Below are 19,098 nucleotides of genomic sequence, written 5' to 3'. Positions count from 1 at the left end.
TCAACATCATTATTTTTCTTATAAATAAGCTACGATTGATTTCATGCAGCCAAATTAATTTTAAGTCTACCAAATAATTATAAATTTCTTCGTAAATTTAGTTAGCAAGTTTTCAATTTCGAAGATCCGAAAAAGTATCTAAGTATACGGTCGACCAACCATGCGCTGACCAAGTCGATGAATACCACTTGACAGAACAACATTCGAAACTATTATGTTTAAAAAAATAAAAAATATTAAAATGCAATACTAAATAAAACGCGAGTAACGCCTGGATGGATTTTTTTCTAAACATTTCCAAAGAGTGCGGTGTAAATTGTTACCTGTTCTGGAAGTTCAACTATTTGGAACTGATTAGAGATATCAGGTATCCACCCCATAAGTAAAATAAAAAGAGAAGCAGCAGAAACGCACAGACTGTAAAAAAGTGGTTTATTTTCAGTTAAATCTTCCATAAACGGACGGCCCTAAAAAGAATAAATACAAAAAAATTACACGTCAATAAATCGAAGCATTTGTCAGTTTGATTTAAACATTGTAGCTTCATCCTACCTTGTAATTGATAGCAAAGGTAGAAAGTTGCATAGACATGGATATTATATATACAACACTATTGATAACGTTGGGTTCAAATTTCTTTTCTAAATCAACGTATTCTTCCCTAAAACATTATAGTATTACTTTATTTAACTTTTTTTTACTAAGAAAAAATATTTTTCTAAGAAAAATCCAAAAACACTATTATTATAACAAGTATATAAAAGTTATAAGTTATATTTTCTAATAAAAACAAAACTAAGTCATAAGTTATACTTTTTGGGAGAAAATAAATATGCTTTATTGACAACATAATAGAGAGATGAAAAATGGACAACGAACTGCAGTAATACAGTAAGAACGGTGTACAAGTTGAAAATATTTGGGAGCGGTCGTTCTTTCGAAAGTGTAGTTAGAGGCTAAATGAAAATAAAAGGGTCAAACGAAATAAAATCTGAATAACTAATAGAAAAAATAATTTAACGGAATGCTGACCTTTGAACGTGAGATAAATAGAAAGCACCCAGCTAATAATATTCCTTGTAATGTAGCTTGCCTGAAGTAATAATTTTAATTTATTTCATCAATATTTAAAATCAATTTTAATCATTTTTATTAATTTGATCATTTGTAAGAGATTAAAAATTACCCGTCACTGAACTTGATTCCTTCCAAATAAAGTGCGCTCTGGCTGTAAGCAAGTATAAGGGCGTTTAACGCAAGAATTTTGAACATTTGAAGAGTGGTAACTAACGTGCAACGTCCTTGTTTTATTACATGGCATACTATAGAAAAAAAAACAAAAAAATAAACCAAAAAATAATAATAAAAAAAAAACAGAATGTAAAAAATAACTAAAAATAATTATGAATACTATGATGTTTCGCAAGAGAGAATAAAAAATTTTTAATAAGACCAAATTGAATACTTGAGTAGGGTGTGCAGTAGCGGGACGTGAATGGAGATGCAATCGACGCATCTCCAAGCTTAACGATTTGCGAGTTTTCTTTATCAATTTCGTGTAACATCTCACGAAGTTTTGCCTGAGAAATAAATAAAATGCAAAAAACTTACTTTTTTATATCAATTAAAAAAAAAAAAAGTACTTCTGAATAGAATATAAGAAACTGAAGCTGAATGATATTTATAAAAAAATTTTCAATTTATACTTATTTTTACGCACAAGCAAATAATCTAAAAATAACCTGCTGCTCCTCTAGAGGTGTTTTATTTAACACAGCAGCATCACCACGAGCAACTGCACGAATCTTTGCAGCTTTACTCATCACTTTCCCACCGCTAATTGCTTTACTTTCATCTTTTTCATCTTTTTTCTTCTTACGTTTAGTAATCAATGGCTCCATTCGTTCAGTTGTGCCAGGTAATAATGCGACGCCTTATCATAAAAGGGAATTTTTAAGTCAGTAAAATTTAAAGCAGAATTAACAGACTGCTATTGCTGTAAAAAGTTAATGGTTAAATTGTTGGACTTAAAAACTTTAAATATTAATTAAAAAAGAAAAAGGGAAAAATTTTTTGCAGTATGTGTTGTAACCGTCATTGTTATCTACGAAAAACCTTAAAACCTTTTCAAACTAAATTGTAAATGTAAAAAACAAATGTAAATTCTTTGCAAGTTTAAAATTGCATAAGTATGACAACAAGAATATTTTGATGGAAAAATTAATTCCCTGGATATATTTAAAGATAATTTACATTCTTTACACCTACCTACATGTGCATGCTTTAGTGCTCCAACATCATTTGTTCCATCTCCGCACATCAATACAACAAAACCAAGTTCTTTAAATTCATGAATAATAAATTCCTTTAAAAAATATTTTTATTTTTAAAAAATCCTTTTTGCAGAAATCGCAACTAAACAAAGTTTTGGAAATTCTAGAAGTACCTTCTGTTTTGGACTAACGCGAGCAAACACTCGACAATGAATGAGTATCTCACGAAACTTTTGACGGAGAAACGGGGAGAGTTGCATATACTGAATTGCCTTTAAATAATAAATGAAATCATTTAAGTATAAAAAAAATAAAATAAATCAACACAGGTATTTTAATGTTAATGACTATATATAAAAAATACAAAAGTAATATAATTTAAATGTAGAATATATTCTGCAAACGTACTATAATATTACTATTGTAAAATATATATTCTACAAATATTGTATAACGTAAATGCAGAATATATTCTATAAATGTTAAATTATAAAGGGTAAAAAAAATCTAACTGTAAAACTGAAAGGGTGAAAGCATTACCTCTCCAGACAAACAAAAAGAGTATTTTTCAATTAGCTTTTTTGTAAGTACATCGAGTGAAAATCTTTCTTGTTCATCTACTGTTTTCCAATACCAAATATCATTAGGCAACTTGTCTACAAAGGAAAACAACATTTTCACAGCTTTTAGAAATAAGATAAATCAATAAAATCTCTGGAACAAACTGCACATTGCTGGGGTGAACAAGTCAGATATTTAAAAGTCACTCACCAACAAATGTTGTTTCCTTTGACAAAACAAGCAAGGTTTTGCTGTTCATTTTTAATGAATTTGCTACATGACATGCAGTCAGTGGGTTGTCTCCTGTGATCATGATAGTCTTAAAATAATAATATGAAATTAAATATCACACCAAATGTAAAAGTGGTTTAGTATTAATATTAAATAAAACATTAAACTGAAGACTATAGTGTAAACTAAAATGCTCACATAATGAGATGCATTTTGTATTTCAGCTATTGTAGCTTTTGAATCTAATTTTAATGGACACGAAAGCACAATGAAGCCATCAAAGATAAGACCGCTTTCAACATCGTCTCGGTTCATATCGCGAACCTTAGAAAAAAAACCAAAACAGTAAAAACTAAAAAGGAGAAAAAGACATTTATAAAAGGACATTGAATGCTTGAAAAAATTCTAAAACTTAAGTAAAATATTCTTTAAGAATGCATACAAAACATGACAGGAGAATCTACATATTCATGTCACTAAAAAAAGATTTTAGTAATTACAGTGCTTTTCATAAATTTAGTAATTTTTATGTAAATGAGTAAAAGTAAATTAAGCCATATTCAGGTAGCTATAGTTAATTAGCTATAGTTAATTAGCTATATACACAAATCCAAGATATAAATTTCAATAGAGATCATGACTGTTAATATTTTGATTGGTAACCTTTGAAGACTTCAGATCCTCCTTGGCATTAAATCACACATTATTATACAATTCTGAAGTTATCCCTAGTAACCGGACACGCTAAATTCCATCTATTAGAGCATCAAGTGTTGCTGCTCTGGTAAGGATGACTTTGCATCTCACTATGTCCCACAAATTTTCAATGGGGTTTAAATCCGGGGAGTTTGGAGGCCATATAAGCATTTCAATGTTATGGTCATTTCGGTAGTATGGCAGGTTGCACCATCATAAAAAAACAATATAATCACCAAAACCTTTTTATAAATAAAGTCAATATATAACATAAAAGCCCTTCATAGCCAGCCATTGAAAGCATATGGAAAAATATTTGGACTGAAGTCACCCAAAAAATGAGTTAATTTTATACCACAGTGGTTGACACCAGTTGAATATTTTTTTTTGATTTTTAACCTAACACTTTTTATTGTATCAAATTAGTACATCAGAATGTCAAAACAGTAATTACATATTTGCCTTTAGTTACATGTATTTTAAAGAAATTATTCAAATTTAATAAACAAATTTAAAAAAAGTAACTTATGCAGCTTTTATTTAAAAGTAACCACGTCATAAAAAGCCTGTCTAATTGTTTTTTTTTATAAAAAAAAAAAAAAGAAAAAAAAAAAAGGATTATTTTATACACAGAAAAAAAGAAACCAACTTCTCTTGGTGAAATAGAGCCAAGATCTTTATGTCCTAATGCCATGATGCGCCCTCCATTGCATGATAGCTTCTTGTGTAAATTATCATAAAATTCTGGTACTTTAATGAACTAAGAAAGAGTTACAGAAATTACAAGCCTTAATGTTTTCAAAAATTTTTAATAACTTTGGAATAAATAAAACACAATAAAAACAGAAAATAAAAGAACCAGTACTTAATGACATTTTTATTTACCATTCCACGTAATGTTTCTGGGGCACCTTTCACTGCTACTATGTAGTTTGTTGCTGATGTATCTGCTGAGTGAACTGTGGCAATAACAGACATACGCTTCAAGTTACTGGTGAAATGAAAACGATGATCTATTTTTAATGATTGTCTTAAACCTTTGCGTGACATACACACATCACCTGTAAATGATTGAAATGCCATTACTCAAATTTTTATACAAACAGAGTTTTGTAGAAAAGTCAAAAAGGCAAGTACCTTTTGAAAGAGTCCAATTAATGGCATTAAGAGCTGCTTTTTCCATCGGATCACCAACTAAAGTCTCATCAACATAAGTAAGTGAATGACAACATGCAAGAACATGGACTGTACTTGTTGGCACCTCATTAATAGGTTGAATCTTTTGCTCACCGCTAAAATTAAAATTAAAATTCATTTAAGCAAGATACTCAGAAAAACTGGAGTTGTACATTTACAACACAGGCGTTATTGAAACAACACAGGTGTTATTGAAACACCACAGGCATTATATTAAGACTTTCTGGAATGGTATTAATTCAGAGTGATCATGCTACACTTTTAAAGACTCATAATGCTCTCAGACATTTAGACCCTCTCTAGGGTGTATTAAGTGACTAAGGGGAGAGAGAGGCACTTACTACCATAATGGAATATTATAGCTTTGAGACTTTTGGATGAACAGTCAATGAAATGACCACTCATTCTGGTTATGAGCAATTACAATACTGCTCAAAAATTTAGCACACATAAGATTTAAGTTTCATTTTTCTTCTTTTAATTGAATTTTTAGGCGGTAAACTTCTTATGCCTTTTCAATTTTTTTTTTTTTACAGTTAATTAAAACCTTATAAAAAAAAAAAAAATAGAAAAAAAAATTATGTTAATTTTACCATCTATTTTTAACTTAAACAGAGACTGCTAATTAAAGTGGTGTAATAAAGCTGCTCATAAGTTTAGCACACTTGCACTTCTATTGTCTTTTAACTGCTGCTCTTTACTTTTTGACGTCAAATTTTTATTAAAAAGTAAATTTAACTATCCATTTCTACATAAACAAAAGTTTCTAAGATATACATAGTATGTATTACCTCATTTGAAATAAATTTTGTCCATAATGTGACCAATAAGATGGGAAAAAAATCAATTAGCTCTGAAATAAAACAGCATATTGTAGGACTACACCTTGGTGGTTTCAACAGTTCTGAAATTGCTTGAACTCTTAAGTCTGTATCTCACAAGAAGTGTATTGCACAAAAAGTGTATCTCACAAGAAGTGTATTGCACAAGAAGTGAACTTGGCTCTAAAAAATCATATCTCAAGACAAACTGCAAATAGAAGTTTGATTGATCAAAAACTTTGTTGCTACGTTGCTGTTAAAAAATCACTGCTTAAACCAATTGATTGGTTAAAACGTATCAAATTTTGTAGAGCTATTTTGAAAATGACTAATTATGAACTAAGAAGAATAATATTCAGTGAAGAATCCAACTTTACAGTTATTAACCGAAAGAACAGCGTGATTATCTGAAGACACTATAATGAGATGTTTCGTAGTCGCTTCCTTGTGCCACGGCTACAAAGTGGTGGAGGTTCAGTAGGCATATGGGTTGCATCACTTATGATGGCCCAGGTCTCTGCTACTCATATGGTGGTCGTATGGATCAACATAAATATATCGAAACGCTTGAAAATCATTTAATTCCGACTAGAGACATCATTTTTAGCAATGAGTCGGAGTGGCAGTTTCAACAAGATAACGCTCTTTGTCACAAGGCAAAAATGGTGACTATTTGGTTTCAAGAAAACAGCATTAAGGTACTTCAGTGGCCAGCTAGATCACCTGACCTCAATCCAATCGAAAATGTATGGACTGTACTGGACCGCAAACTCACTAAAGCTCCCGTAACATCAGCTGAACATCTTAGGGAAAGTTTGATAGAGTCATTCGACGGCTTTACTTTTTGATTCAATTAAAAGAAGATGTGAACTATGCATAAAGAACAAAGGTGGACATATCCCTTATTGATCTTGCTATTAAAGCAAACCTAAATCCAGGTGTGCTAAACTTATGAGCAGCTTTTTTTTAACTTTTTTTTATATACTAACTTTGATTAAAGATATTTAGTGATAGACATTTGTTTTTTTTAGTTTTTTTTCTCTTAATGTAATTAAAAAAATCAAATAAATATTTTTTGTTTTTTAAAAAACCTTGAATTTCTTATTTTTTACTTTTATTTCATTTTTAAAGAAAAAAACACAACTTAAATCTAATGTGTGCTAAATTTTTGAGCAGTATTGTATAAATATCTTTAAGAGAGTGGTTAATTTGGGGCTAAAACTGAGAGCATTTTTATGGTTGAAGAAAAGAAAAAAAAAATTCTTATTAATACACCCTTTAATATAAAGTCCTCATACTTACCAAAATAACTTATTCCACTGTTTGAGCATAGCATTAAAACTTGGTACTTGGTTTGATGAAACCAAGATCTCTTTTCAAACAATTGAAATATTTTTTGTGGTTGGGATGTATTTCTTACCTCAGCTTTACCCATGAAAGTGTCAACTGAACTTGAAATGCCACCCTTAATATTTTTTTCTAAAAATCACTACCACTTAAGAATAGTAGGCACAGGAGTTTTTTGAAGGGAAATTTTAAGGTAATGGGTGAAGGAATGTCTAGATATGTAAAAGAGAATTCTTGCCAGCACATCATGTTAAAAAGTCTACCATGTAGAAAGAAAACAGAAGAATTTTATTTAAATTAATGTTATAATACTGTAAAGTTAGATTACTGCTAAACTCAGCACTAAATATCAAAGGCTTTGTAAAATAGATAAATTTAGAGAATTCAGTGAAGATAACTTAGTCAAAAATAGAAACTACATTCTATATTTTAATATTTTAATATTTTTATAGCCAAAGAGAAAGACTTACCAAAGAAAAAACTATAAAATAAACTACAAAAAACTATTAAAAAAAAAGATTCTTTTGAACTTTGCTACAAAGTTCAAAAGAATCTTTTTTTTAGACCAACAAATAAATTTTAAAGTTTAAATCAACAAATAAGGAATACTTTGTTAATTTCTTATTTTGTTGAATAGTTAAAATTAGTTTTTCCTTTACTAATTGTAAAAAATGTACTTTGAACTTAAATAGCAGAAATTTGCTAACAGAAATCCAGCAACTTACAAAGCTCAATAGAAAACATTTCTCTATAAACATACTTAACTTACTTAACACCTGCAACTCCTTCTATAACAAGATCATCACTTGTCAATGTTCCAGTTTTATCAAAGCAAACAACATCCACTTTACCAGCAAATGGAATTCGAAAAGGTTCTGTACAAAATACACCTGCAAAACCATTGTAGTTTTAAATGTCAGCTATGATTATATAAGTTAGAAGCAATTATACAAATATTTAACAATGATAGTCATATTTATAATTCTAATAAATTATAACGCTAAAAAAATCAGATAATTATAGTAAACAGTAGATTAAAAAAAAAGACTTAATAAAAACAACCTTAAATATAAAGAGTAGAAATAATCAAACAACTTGTTAGAAACCTATTTTTTACTTAAATTCTTTTTTTGTGTGTAACTTTTTTTACTTTTACTGATTGTAGTTGTAAGATTTGTAGAAAATATTCAATATTTATATTTAAAATTATATTAACCAATATTAAAAGAGAATTTTAGATAAATTGGGATAAACCACCTAAAAAGAATTACCAAGTTTTGAAAGAGCAATTAGTGAAGAATTTACAGCAAGTGACAACTCGATTGGAAGTTCAGGAGGCACAACAGATGTTAAAATCAAGGTACATTCAAGAAATAACTTGTAACGATTACGACGGGGATCAGCTGAGCCTTGATAATAATGTAAATATATAATGTACTTATGTATTTATAACATGTTTGATTGTGTGTGTATGTGTGTGTGTGCGTATGTGTGTGCGCATATGTGTGTATGTGTGCGTATGTGTGTGTGCACGTATGTGTGTGTGCATAACTACTAACCTTTAATCCAGACATAACTTGATGCAGCGACTGCAAACACTAAGAGAAATCCAATAAACAGCAAAGTTTCTAGGTTATTAGCAGTAACTCTTTTAACACCATACAAAATTGTCTTCAACAACTTCCCCTTAAACACAACAAAAAATTATAACAATAATAAAATTGATATAAAGTAAATAGAAAAAATATAAATAATGTTAATATATTAACATTAACAAAATATAAAAGAAATAACATTTTGATTAAAAAATAACTTTGATTTTCACAACCACAAAAAAAATTTAAAAATTAATTTTAAACCTGTGATGTTGAGAAACCAGTTTTAAGAACATAAACAATGCAACCATTATCTGGAGCTAAGCAAAGAAATTATTTATATTATCAGGAGCTGAATGAATGAATGAGTGAGTGAAGAAAACAAATTATTTATAACAACAATATCATTGATAACTTGATTACATTTTAAACCAGCAGTAGTTTTTGATGGTGGAGTATGATTAACAATTTTAGTTCCGCCACTGAGAATATGAAGTTTACTATGTTCCTCAAGATTTAATATGTCATTGCCTGGACTTGATTCAATAGGTTCCTAGAAATACAAACAAACACAGTATTATAAACATTTATTGAAAACATTGGAGAAACCATTTATATTTTAAGTTTAATTTTAATGATCATTTTAAAAATATATACATTTCTTTAACAAATCTAAATACAGTATTCTTAATCCTTGAATCAAGTATAGATAATATCAGAATAAGGTATTCAAAAATTTAATATTTTATTAGAAATTTATTTGAAAGGTTAAAGCGTTAAGTAACTATATAAAATTAAACAGTAATAAATGATCACAAAGAAAGGAGTCTCCATCAGCCTGTTATTCTTTTCTGCCTTTATTTATTTATATTGGCATGGTGGATTTCAAGATGAAAACAATTTCATTATTCAACATAAAGCAGTTCAAGTTTATCCATACTGGCTTAGAGATTCTTCAAAATCTACTAATCAAATGAAAGAAATTTTGATTCTCATATACACAGAAAAGTTTCATTGGAAAATATGGCATGCTGCTCCATTTTTCAATATTTCTTCATCATGTGGATGCAACTTTCATGGTTGTCAATTAACATATGATAAAAAGCTTTTTAACCAAAGCAAAGCTGTCCTTTTTAATGCTAAAGATCTCCCACCACATTCAGAATTAGAAAAATTATACAAGAAACGAACAAAAGATCAACTTTTTATTTATTACACAAAAGAAAACCCAGTAAATGTCCAGAACTTTGAGGCATTTAAACAGTTCTTTAATTTGTTTTCAACATATCGTTTGGACTCTGACATTCGCATACCATATCGATATCATTTTGCAAGACAAAACTTTGAATTAAAGATCAATCATGCAACAAACAAAAGCAAACAAGTAGGGTGGGTAGTAAGCAATTGCGGTCAACTGAGGGATAAGCTTGCTAGAAAACTTGAAGAATATGGTATAGAGATACAGGTTGCTGGTGCCTGTTCGCAACTATATAAGCATCGGTTTCATTGTTCTCAGAGAAACTGTAACAAGGAGCTTCAAAATTTTAAATTTTACTTTGCAGCAGAAAACAACCTTTGTAAAGATTATGTGACAGAAAAATATTGGTACAATGCATTAAATGCAGAATCAATACCAATTGTTTTAGGTGGAGCAAACTATTATGACTCTAGACTTGCAATTCCCAACTCATTTATTGATGCAACAAAGTTCAAAACTGTAAAAGAGCTTGCAAACTTCATTAAAGAGATTGACAATGATGATGAAAAGTTCAATTCATTTTTTAAATGGAAAAAATATTGGGAATTATCCAGTGAGAAAAAAGGTTGCAACTATTATATGTGCAATTTGTGTCAACAACTGCATTCTGGGATTAAAAAACAAAAATCAGAATTTGTTTTTAATGCTGATGATTGCAAAGCCAATGAAAGGAATTTCAATAGATGGATATCATTTCAATAGATGAATATCATTAGGATAAACACTTCAACTTGCAATTATTTTAATTACTATAAGGTTAATACTCATATGTCCATTATGTTTGTGAAAGCACTTTAGATTTTAAAAAAGAATTTCAAAACATTCTTCTTGGAGAAAAAAAAAATTTTAAAGCTATTAGTGTCAAAAATCTATTGCATCATAGAAAAGTCTGGTAAATCATACAAAAAATCATGAAAGTGAAGAACTATTGTATAATTTTCAATATCATGTAGCATTTTAGATGTATAAACTCTACATTTTAATGGATACTTAAATCTATTAGAAAACATGTTTAGAAAAAATATATTTTCGAATATGCAAAACAATATAAATTTCAATCGTATTTCCTGATACTTTCGGTATGTATCTCCCTCAAAATAGTAAGATTATTAAGTTCCTAGTTAAAAATGCAAAAATCAGGGCAATTCCAAATTATCATAAATTAATGCCAGCATCTGTTAATATAATCAAGAAGATAAAGGACTCTTTAGTAACTTTTAGAGTAAATGCCTCAATTAATGAAAGTGACAATAGCAACAGTCAAACAGACAAACATTATAATAATAATTCTTTTTAGGATAAGATGCTTTTAAAAGGATACTCATTCTAAAATTTTGCTTCACTTTGAAAGACTCAATCACTCTTTGCAGGAAATTACTTGGTTTATAAAAGAATACAAGATTTGTGGAGAGCCATCTTGGATTCAGTTAATATCTTCCATTGAAAATACAGAATGAGTTTATTCACATCTTGGCCTCCACTGTTTGTGACATCACACAGAGTTTGCTAGAAAGAATGTGTAAAGCAAAATTGTATGTGCTAATGGTTGACTAAACTCCTGATCAAATTTATTGTAAACAAATGTTTGAGGTAATAAAATATGTTGAAAAAAATATGGAAAAGAAAACTGTTCAGATTAAAAAACTATTTTTCTGCTTTATACAAAATAGCGATAAGAAGCCTGCAAGTTTCATTTAGAGAAGAAATTTAATACAGTTTTACAAGATTGTAGGTTAAAGAGCTATGACAATCCTGCTATTATGGTTGAATACAAGCTCATCAAAGAATTAAGTAAAAAAAAAAAGGCAATATTTTCAATTTGGTAGGCATCATTGATAGGCAGTGGTAACTTTTTTTGGAACCATCAACCCAGCACTGGGAAAACTTTAAAGGTGTTTAAAAATTTTTAAAGGCTGACTTTAATATCAGGTTGAACACAAAAATGGAATCAGCTAAAAATCTGAGGAAAAAATTGCTAACAAATATCTCAGGGAAGTACCGTGTGTTCTCCAGAACACAACAGACAATTAAAGCACAAATAGAGAAACTAAAAGCAATGGGTCTAAGTCAATTAGGAGATCTTGCTTTATTGAGCAAAGAAAATGACCAAAATGACCAAAAAATTGACTGATAATCTAATCAAACAACTTGCATCAGCAAGAAAGATAAATTTGCAATAAACAGATTTAATTTGTGAGCTTTCTTTACTTAATTTTAAAGTACTTTTTAGTAAATTAAATGAAAGCAAATAGGAAATTGTTCAAAGGTTAGTCTTATAATTTTCTGAATATACTATAAAAAGTAAAACTTCAATGAGCAACTTTTAAATATGGTTTTAAGTTTTTTACACATTCTTCTATGAGTTTAGATCCATAGAAAGACATCAAATAACATTACAGAAGTATGAAATTTGGGTATATAGGCATAAGTACTATATTTATAAATACTTTCAATTAAATATATGAAACCTTTATTTACTTTGCTCTTTTAAGTAAACACTGCTCACTCACTAACTTTTAAATGTAATATAATAAAGATAAACTTATGAAACAGATTGAATATTTTTGATTTAAGCTTTTTTTATTTTCATTCAAACTGACAAAAATAAATTCTATCAAACCCAAGAAATGAAATGAATGGAACTCTAGTATATAAAAAACTTTTCTAAAACTTACTTTCATCTGTGGTACAGCTTCACCTGTTAGCATGGACTCATCTACAATGCAACATCCACGCAATAGTAGCATATCACAAGGCACCATCACATCACTTTTGGAGCGAACTTACAATAATTACAAATATAAACAAATATAAACAAATCAGAAATTTGTTAAAAAATAGTCATTAAAGTCATTTTTAAACAACTTAACAAGTTTATGTACCAATTGAACAAATATCACCAGGCAACAACTCTTCACTCATGATAAGTCTCCATTTTCTGTAACGATAAACCTAAATAATCATTATTTTTATATTTAGGACTTTATGGTGGTTTGAAGAAAATTTGAACAAATACTTAAGTTAAGAAAATGAAAATGAAGAATAAGTAATTGTTTACTTGAACTTGATATGCTTTACTTCCCATATTGTCAATTTCTTTCATATTCCTTTGTTGCTGTATAAAAGAAAGTTTAAACCAAAATAAAACAACTCTAAAACAAATAATTACAAACAAATACAAACAATGATTGAATAGAATGCAGGAAAAAGAATCTTATTTAACTGGAATTTTCATTTTTATTCATAATTTTCATTTTTATAGTTTCCATTTTTATTTAAATTTCCATTTTTATTTATAATTTCCATTTTTATCTATAACCAACATTTTTATTTATAACTCACATTTTTATTTATAATTTACATTTTTAGAATCGAGTTTCAAGTATTTGAAAATACAAGAAATATTTCACTTAAATGTTATGTTGAACTATTACCTGATGTACAAGAGTTGCTTCAAATGTAATCAGCATAAATAACGTAAATAATGAATAATACCAATATTCATCTAAACACCACAATCCTACACAAAATACTTGGAAAACAAAGAACGGTGCTGTAGCCCGCTCCTTAAACAATTCCATGAATGCAGGGACTGTCATTTCAATTCTAAATTAAAAAAAAAATTAAGAAAGCTTCGAAATAAAATCTATGAAAAATTAGAAAAGTGATTGATTTGTTTTTTTACTGCCTCTAAGATTTCTGACATTGTAAGTCAAACAGTTTGTCTAAAAAATAAATAGTTCTAGATTTTTGTATGTTGTTTATTGTCAAAGTTGTTAAAAATCAACAAGACATTTTTTTCTTGCTTTGTTTTCAAGGTTTGCTTCTTACGGAAAAACTTTGCAGATTTAACCTGGTACCAAGTAGAATTTATTTTTAAAAAATCAAAAACTTTTTTTAAAGTAAATTCTTCTTGTTACCAGGTCAAATCTTCTTTCACACAGACAGCCAAACACCTTTGGTCTAAACCTTCAAGGATAATTCTACAGATTCTCAGATGTTTTGAGATGAGAAGTACTTCAATTGCAATTATCTCTGCAACACCTGCATAAAAAAATTGAGGATCAAGAATTATCTTAATTCAATAAGGTGCTCCTTGCCACACTGCCAAGACTGTACAAAGCTAGCTGTCAAAACCATCAATTTTTGACTTAAATACATTTGGATTTCAAGCTTTCCAAAGTTAATTTCTGCTATTGAGATTAAAGTTAATGACTGGAAGACCTCCTTTCATTTTTTAAAAATGTTGTTATTGCATTTTACTACTTTACATTTGAGTAATTTTTGCTTTATATAGCATATAATGCTATAAGATAATAAGTAGTTCTCTGATGTTTACTTTGTGACTTACCAGCCAGATAAAAATATTTTTACAAATATCCTTGACACAGTTATTACTAATAAGTTTTTACATCTAGATATTTTTAACTAAACATTAATTCTAAACCATTAATGCATTATTAGTAAATATGTTTTTGCAGCTTTTACAGTGGACACTTTCCTATCACAACTTTACCACCAAAATTTATTTAACAGGAGTTTTTACCATTATTTTTTATCATTATTTGCCAAGTAAAACTTTTATTTTACATATTTATTAGAAACAACTTTTTAAACTAAAATGTAAGATGTTGATAATACCAGATAAAATACAGGCAACAGAATAGCAGATTCAAAATGTTGCTGGCAAGTGAAAACTGAAGAGGTCACTGCACTACCATCTACTGCACTAAAGTCAGTTGCACAACATGAAATTTCAATGAGCAAATCTCCATATTGCTAAATAAAAACATACTTATTAGGACCATATTTTCTTTGAGTAATTTTAACATCATCTTCTTCTTGGTATCCTTTGCTGTTTTGATAGAAAGAAAATTGCTCATTAACTGGATATGTGATAGGTAAAAACTTATTTCTTTCTTCAAAATCATATATGTAGCGAATTTTTTGAAATATGAAAGACACCACATCTTTGTTGCTTTCATCCTGAAAAAAAACAACATACATTCAGGGATTTTTCAGCTTTTGCCTCGCTGTTTTTTATGTATATAGATAATAGTTTTTCAGAAATTTTATTCATTCTAGTATTTATTTTGAACCACTATATTTATTTTGATGAAATTTACTAGAGCCTATTTTATTAAAATATGAGAACTAGAGAAATAGTTTGCATTCTTCATTCAGATTAAAACTTTAAATTCAAGAAAGAATGACATTTGACTTTTATTACAAAAGAAAGTTAGATACAGATAATGATTTTTGATTAATGATCTGGGTTAATTTTATTTAGTTTTTTAACAGATGTTATAGAAAAAGTAACTTGGAAGCAAGTGGAAACTAAAAACATGTTTAAAATTAAAGTTTTGCATGTATTATCAAAATTTCTATAAATGTAGTAGAAATTTTAAAAATACATGCAAAACTTTAATTTTAAAAAATTAAACAATATAGTTGTTATAGTTGTTTTTTTTTAGAACTAAAATTTGTACTACTCATGGTTGTTGATTTTTAGTATTGTCTTTTACTGGCTGTGCTTTAAATTTCACTGATTTTTCATACTTATTTATGTTTACTATTGTTTGTTTCTAGTACTAAATATTATTCTGGCTGATAGAGAATGTTAAAAATATATTAAAGCAATGAGTGTACTTACTTTTTCATGCTGGAGTACTACTAGTTCGGCATAGCCATTATTTTGTGTAGGAATAACTTTTACTCTATTTGCTAATTGAACATGAATGACCTGAAATACATCAAAAAAGAAATAATCTACTATTTCTGTTTAACATGAAAAAAGTATAATTTAACTTAAAACATGCAGAACCATGTAATAAGAACTAAAATTATAAAATACCATAAATCTTTTGAGTGGTTGTTTGGAAATAACAGTAAATTTAATCATAACAATGTGTGTATATGTATGTATACACACACATATATACATAAATACATAAATTGTTTTTTTCTTTGAGTTTTTAAGTCAAAAAAACGAACCATCCTAGACAATTAAAACTATTGGTTTCAATTTGCTAAGCAAAAGTTTCTAGATAAAATTGCCAAGTTAAAGCTTTTAGTTAAAGACTGTCAGCAAAGATGGAATTGATTTCTATTAATTTTACCAGGAAACATACAGAAAAGTTCATGGTCTAGTTGCTGTAAAGTTAAAAACTAAATTCAACTTTAAATCTATTAAAAAATATCTTGTATTTGAGGATCACAAAGAGAACACTTAATTCACTTTTTTTCTAAATTTTTTTTTCACAGTATGTTAGTCTGAAAGAAATGTTTCTATTTATTTAAATAAAAGACCATAAATATTTCAAAAATGAAAACTTTATAACTTAAATTTTCTTTCCTTTTTATAGTCGGCTCCTTTAAAGGACTATTATTGACAAGAGGCAATCTGATTTCATGCTACTTAAGAAGGATTGGAACTTAACAAAAATCTTTCGTGTTTTTTTTTTTACTGAAAAATACTGTTTTAAGAAGATTAAATTAAAAAATATTGGGAACCAGCTTGAGGATGAGCCTTTATGGTCAATATCTTATTATACTGCCAGATGCTATGTGACAGAAATGTACAAAAAAAGGCCATTGTGATTGGTTCAGGTTTCATATTCAGATTTCCTTTAATTTTTCTTTTTTTCTTTTTTAACTTTTAGTTGCTTTCTTCGAAGTATTTTTTTTAACTGATTGATTTTTTTTTAAAACTGTTTATCATGAGGGTAGAAACAAGAGATGGTTCCAGTTCACTTAGGACCAGCTATAGCAAACCATCAACATTGCTGATTTTCTTGCAAGCACTTTTTTCTGATATTTATTACTATTGATTCCATCAGATGTTCCATATAGATCACTTCCATACCATATAAAACTTCCAGTCAATATGCTAAACTGTTTGGTGACTGACTTAAAACTATTCAGCAAATAATGGCATCACTGAAGAGGATGCAGGATAAAATTTTGTAAAAAAGCTCATTAAATTTAAACTTACATATTAAAACGGAACTCTTAAAGCGTTTAAAAAAGTCAAGTTTTTGCAGAGATAAGCTTACTTTCAAACATAAATTTGTTATTTACTACTTGCTACAAAAATAAGTTAAAAAGTTTTAATCAAACAACAATTCTGCACAATGTCTTGAAAAGTTGAAACAGAATAACATAAGGTAAGGTATTTTATTGAATTGTAACTCTAAACATGAATTATTTTAAATTCAATTTATCTTACATGGCTGATATAGAATAATAGTATATTATTTGTTGAAAATTGAACAACCAAATGCAGATACTTCTTAGTTCATTTTCATATAGCTAGATATCAATTAACTTTACTATAATTCAATATATGTAAAGTAATAAAAAATTTAAATAATCAATATGCAGTAAATTTTTAAAATTGTTTTATGAGGTAACAAAAAACTCTAACTACTAATTTATAAAATCATGAATTTAAAAAGGACCAATGGTCGAGGCTAATCAAAAAATTTTCTATTGAGTATGTTTTACTTAATATTAAGTTTTTTTAATTAAAAGTATAATTAAGGCATTTTAAAGGCAATCAAATTTTAAAAATGTTAAATCATCATTTAAAGCAACTTATATAAAAAAAGTTAGATATAAATTTCTAATTATATTGTAATAAAACCTATGGAATGTCCAATATAATTTTAAAAACACATTAAGATTCATACAAGTTGTCATTAACTTGATTAATAGATATTATAACACTAATTCAATAGCAATCTAATTTATGAAAGTATTACAACTATCACTTTAAAAACGAAAATTATCATTTTTAAATATATAATGGTATTACTGATATCAATCAAATTTGTTTAATGTTTATCTAATAAGCTATTAGATCAGTGAAACATTTTATTTATTACCATTTGTAGAATATTTTAAACACTTAGCAGTATACTATTTTCTACAAATAAGTTTTTGTGGCCTCAGCTTCATTACATCTTCATTACATCTAAGTATCATCATGAGAATTGAAATTATTTTCTACTATTATCTTCTTCCTAAGTGTAATACAAAAAAAATTCAGCTTCAACATTTCACCAATAATTTTGTACTTAACATCTTCTAACATTTCACAAATTCTTTTATATACTGTGTCATGTGTTAAACTGATTTTACCAAGTTTAGCAGCTACATCTTCACTAAAAATATTTACCACTAATTTGGTTTTTCTCTTATTTTATGAGCTTTTTTCTTCTAAACAATTATACATAAAGTTTAATTTTAAGCTTGATCATGAGTAATCAACTCATGCTGAAAAGTACCACTAACAGCCCCAATCTCTTTATGTCTTTTTAAGAATATTTTTAGTTTTTTTCTTCTAAACTCATTTTAGTTTATCTTTTTCATAGACTAGCATTCAAAACTGGGTAAAGGTTATTTTTAGTATTGTAAATCTTGAAAGAAAAAAAATTGCTATGCACATATACATACATACATACATACATACATACATACATACATACATACATACATACATACATACATACATACATACATATATACATACATACAAAATAGACTAGAAAATGTAAATAAAATGAAAATAAAAATTGCTTCATTTATATATTCTAAATCATTTATTCAGATATTTTATTTAGTATCATTTTCATGTTTAATAACAATAATAAAAAACAAAAACAATTAAAATAAGTCAAATAATTTTTAAACAAATAACTGTTTGAGAAAGTGACTTTTAATTATGCATATAATTTAGTTTAACAACTTTTTTTATTGTAAATGCAGTATTTTTTTTTTATACTTTTATTATTTTTATCTTTAATGCCTACATGGTAGAATGATATTTGTGGAGCTATGATTTTCTTTTCTTTCAATATTTACAATGCCACAGTGTGTAAATTAAAATTTGGGTAAGAGTTAGTTAAATTAACTCTTACCCAAAATTTTAAATTACACACTGTGGTTTTGAAATGCTTTGATTAATTGTCTGAATAAGACCCAGTTTTAGAGAATTATTAGAACACTTTCTCTTTCATGGTGTGATAAAAATTTACAAAACTCAAATCAAATCTAAAATACTTAATGAAACCTACAGTAATTGATTTTTCAAACAAAAGATGGGAATATAATAGATT

The 19,098-nt window shown here is 27.7% G+C and overlaps 2 protein-coding genes across 2 annotated transcripts in view; one reads left to right on the top strand and one right to left on the bottom strand.

The window, feature by feature from the left end:
• The window catches only part of LOC145196378 (endoplasmic reticulum transmembrane helix translocase-like), a 19,535-nt gene continuing 437 nt past the window's right edge, over positions 1 to 19,098 (bottom strand). Inside the window, exons 2-28 of the mRNA XM_090065482.1 lie at positions 15,633 to 15,722; positions 14,775 to 14,965; positions 13,414 to 13,585; positions 13,038 to 13,094; positions 12,862 to 12,931; positions 12,655 to 12,761; positions 9,145 to 9,274; positions 8,986 to 9,041; positions 8,686 to 8,812; positions 8,398 to 8,535; positions 7,896 to 8,016; positions 4,899 to 5,053; positions 4,647 to 4,822; positions 4,411 to 4,521; positions 3,264 to 3,389; positions 3,045 to 3,153; positions 2,814 to 2,929; positions 2,447 to 2,545; positions 2,269 to 2,365; positions 1,743 to 1,933; positions 1,466 to 1,580; positions 1,187 to 1,322; positions 1,033 to 1,093; positions 814 to 956; positions 553 to 661; positions 324 to 467; positions 1 to 209 (exon numbers count right to left, since the gene is read on the bottom strand). Of these exons, the coding sequence (XP_089921608.1) occupies positions 102 to 209; positions 324 to 467; positions 553 to 661; positions 814 to 956; positions 1,033 to 1,093; positions 1,187 to 1,322; positions 1,466 to 1,580; positions 1,743 to 1,933; positions 2,269 to 2,365; positions 2,447 to 2,545; positions 2,814 to 2,929; positions 3,045 to 3,153; positions 3,264 to 3,389; positions 4,411 to 4,521; positions 4,647 to 4,822; positions 4,899 to 5,053; positions 7,896 to 8,016; positions 8,398 to 8,535; positions 8,686 to 8,812; positions 8,986 to 9,041; positions 9,145 to 9,274; positions 12,655 to 12,761; positions 12,862 to 12,931; positions 13,038 to 13,094; positions 13,414 to 13,585; positions 14,775 to 14,965; positions 15,633 to 15,722 (3,255 nt within the window). The 3' untranslated portion in view covers positions 1 to 101. The remainder of the gene's footprint in view (positions 210 to 323; positions 468 to 552; positions 662 to 813; positions 957 to 1,032; positions 1,094 to 1,186; positions 1,323 to 1,465; positions 1,581 to 1,742; positions 1,934 to 2,268; positions 2,366 to 2,446; positions 2,546 to 2,813; positions 2,930 to 3,044; positions 3,154 to 3,263; positions 3,390 to 4,410; positions 4,522 to 4,646; positions 4,823 to 4,898; positions 5,054 to 7,895; positions 8,017 to 8,397; positions 8,536 to 8,685; positions 8,813 to 8,985; positions 9,042 to 9,144; positions 9,275 to 12,654; positions 12,762 to 12,861; positions 12,932 to 13,037; positions 13,095 to 13,413; positions 13,586 to 14,774; positions 14,966 to 15,632; positions 15,723 to 19,098) is intronic.
• Positions 9,518 to 12,607, top strand: LOC145196379 (core alpha-(1,3)-fucosyltransferase-like). The gene has a single exon (XM_080073584.2). The coding sequence runs from the start codon at positions 9,530 to 9,532 to the stop codon at positions 10,679 to 10,681; it is 1,152 nt and encodes a 383-aa protein (XP_079929710.2). The 5' UTR covers positions 9,518 to 9,529; the 3' UTR covers positions 10,682 to 12,607.

Source organism: Hydra viridissima, unplaced genomic scaffold (genome assembly GCF_058129835.1).
Source record: "Hydra viridissima isolate aposymbiotic clone 2 unplaced genomic scaffold, HvirCarnegie_v1 scaffold_10, whole genome shotgun sequence".
Classification (NCBI taxonomy): Eukaryota; Metazoa; Cnidaria; class Hydrozoa; order Anthoathecata; family Hydridae; genus Hydra; species Hydra viridissima.
This window is presented reverse-complemented; position numbering and strand designations above follow the sequence as displayed.

What these genes read in the sequence shown, in the direction of transcription:
- LOC145196379 (XM_080073584.2), top strand. Translation starts at nt 9,530, where the DNA reads ATGATCACAAAGAAAGGAGTCTCCATCAGCCTGTTATTCTTTTCTGCC.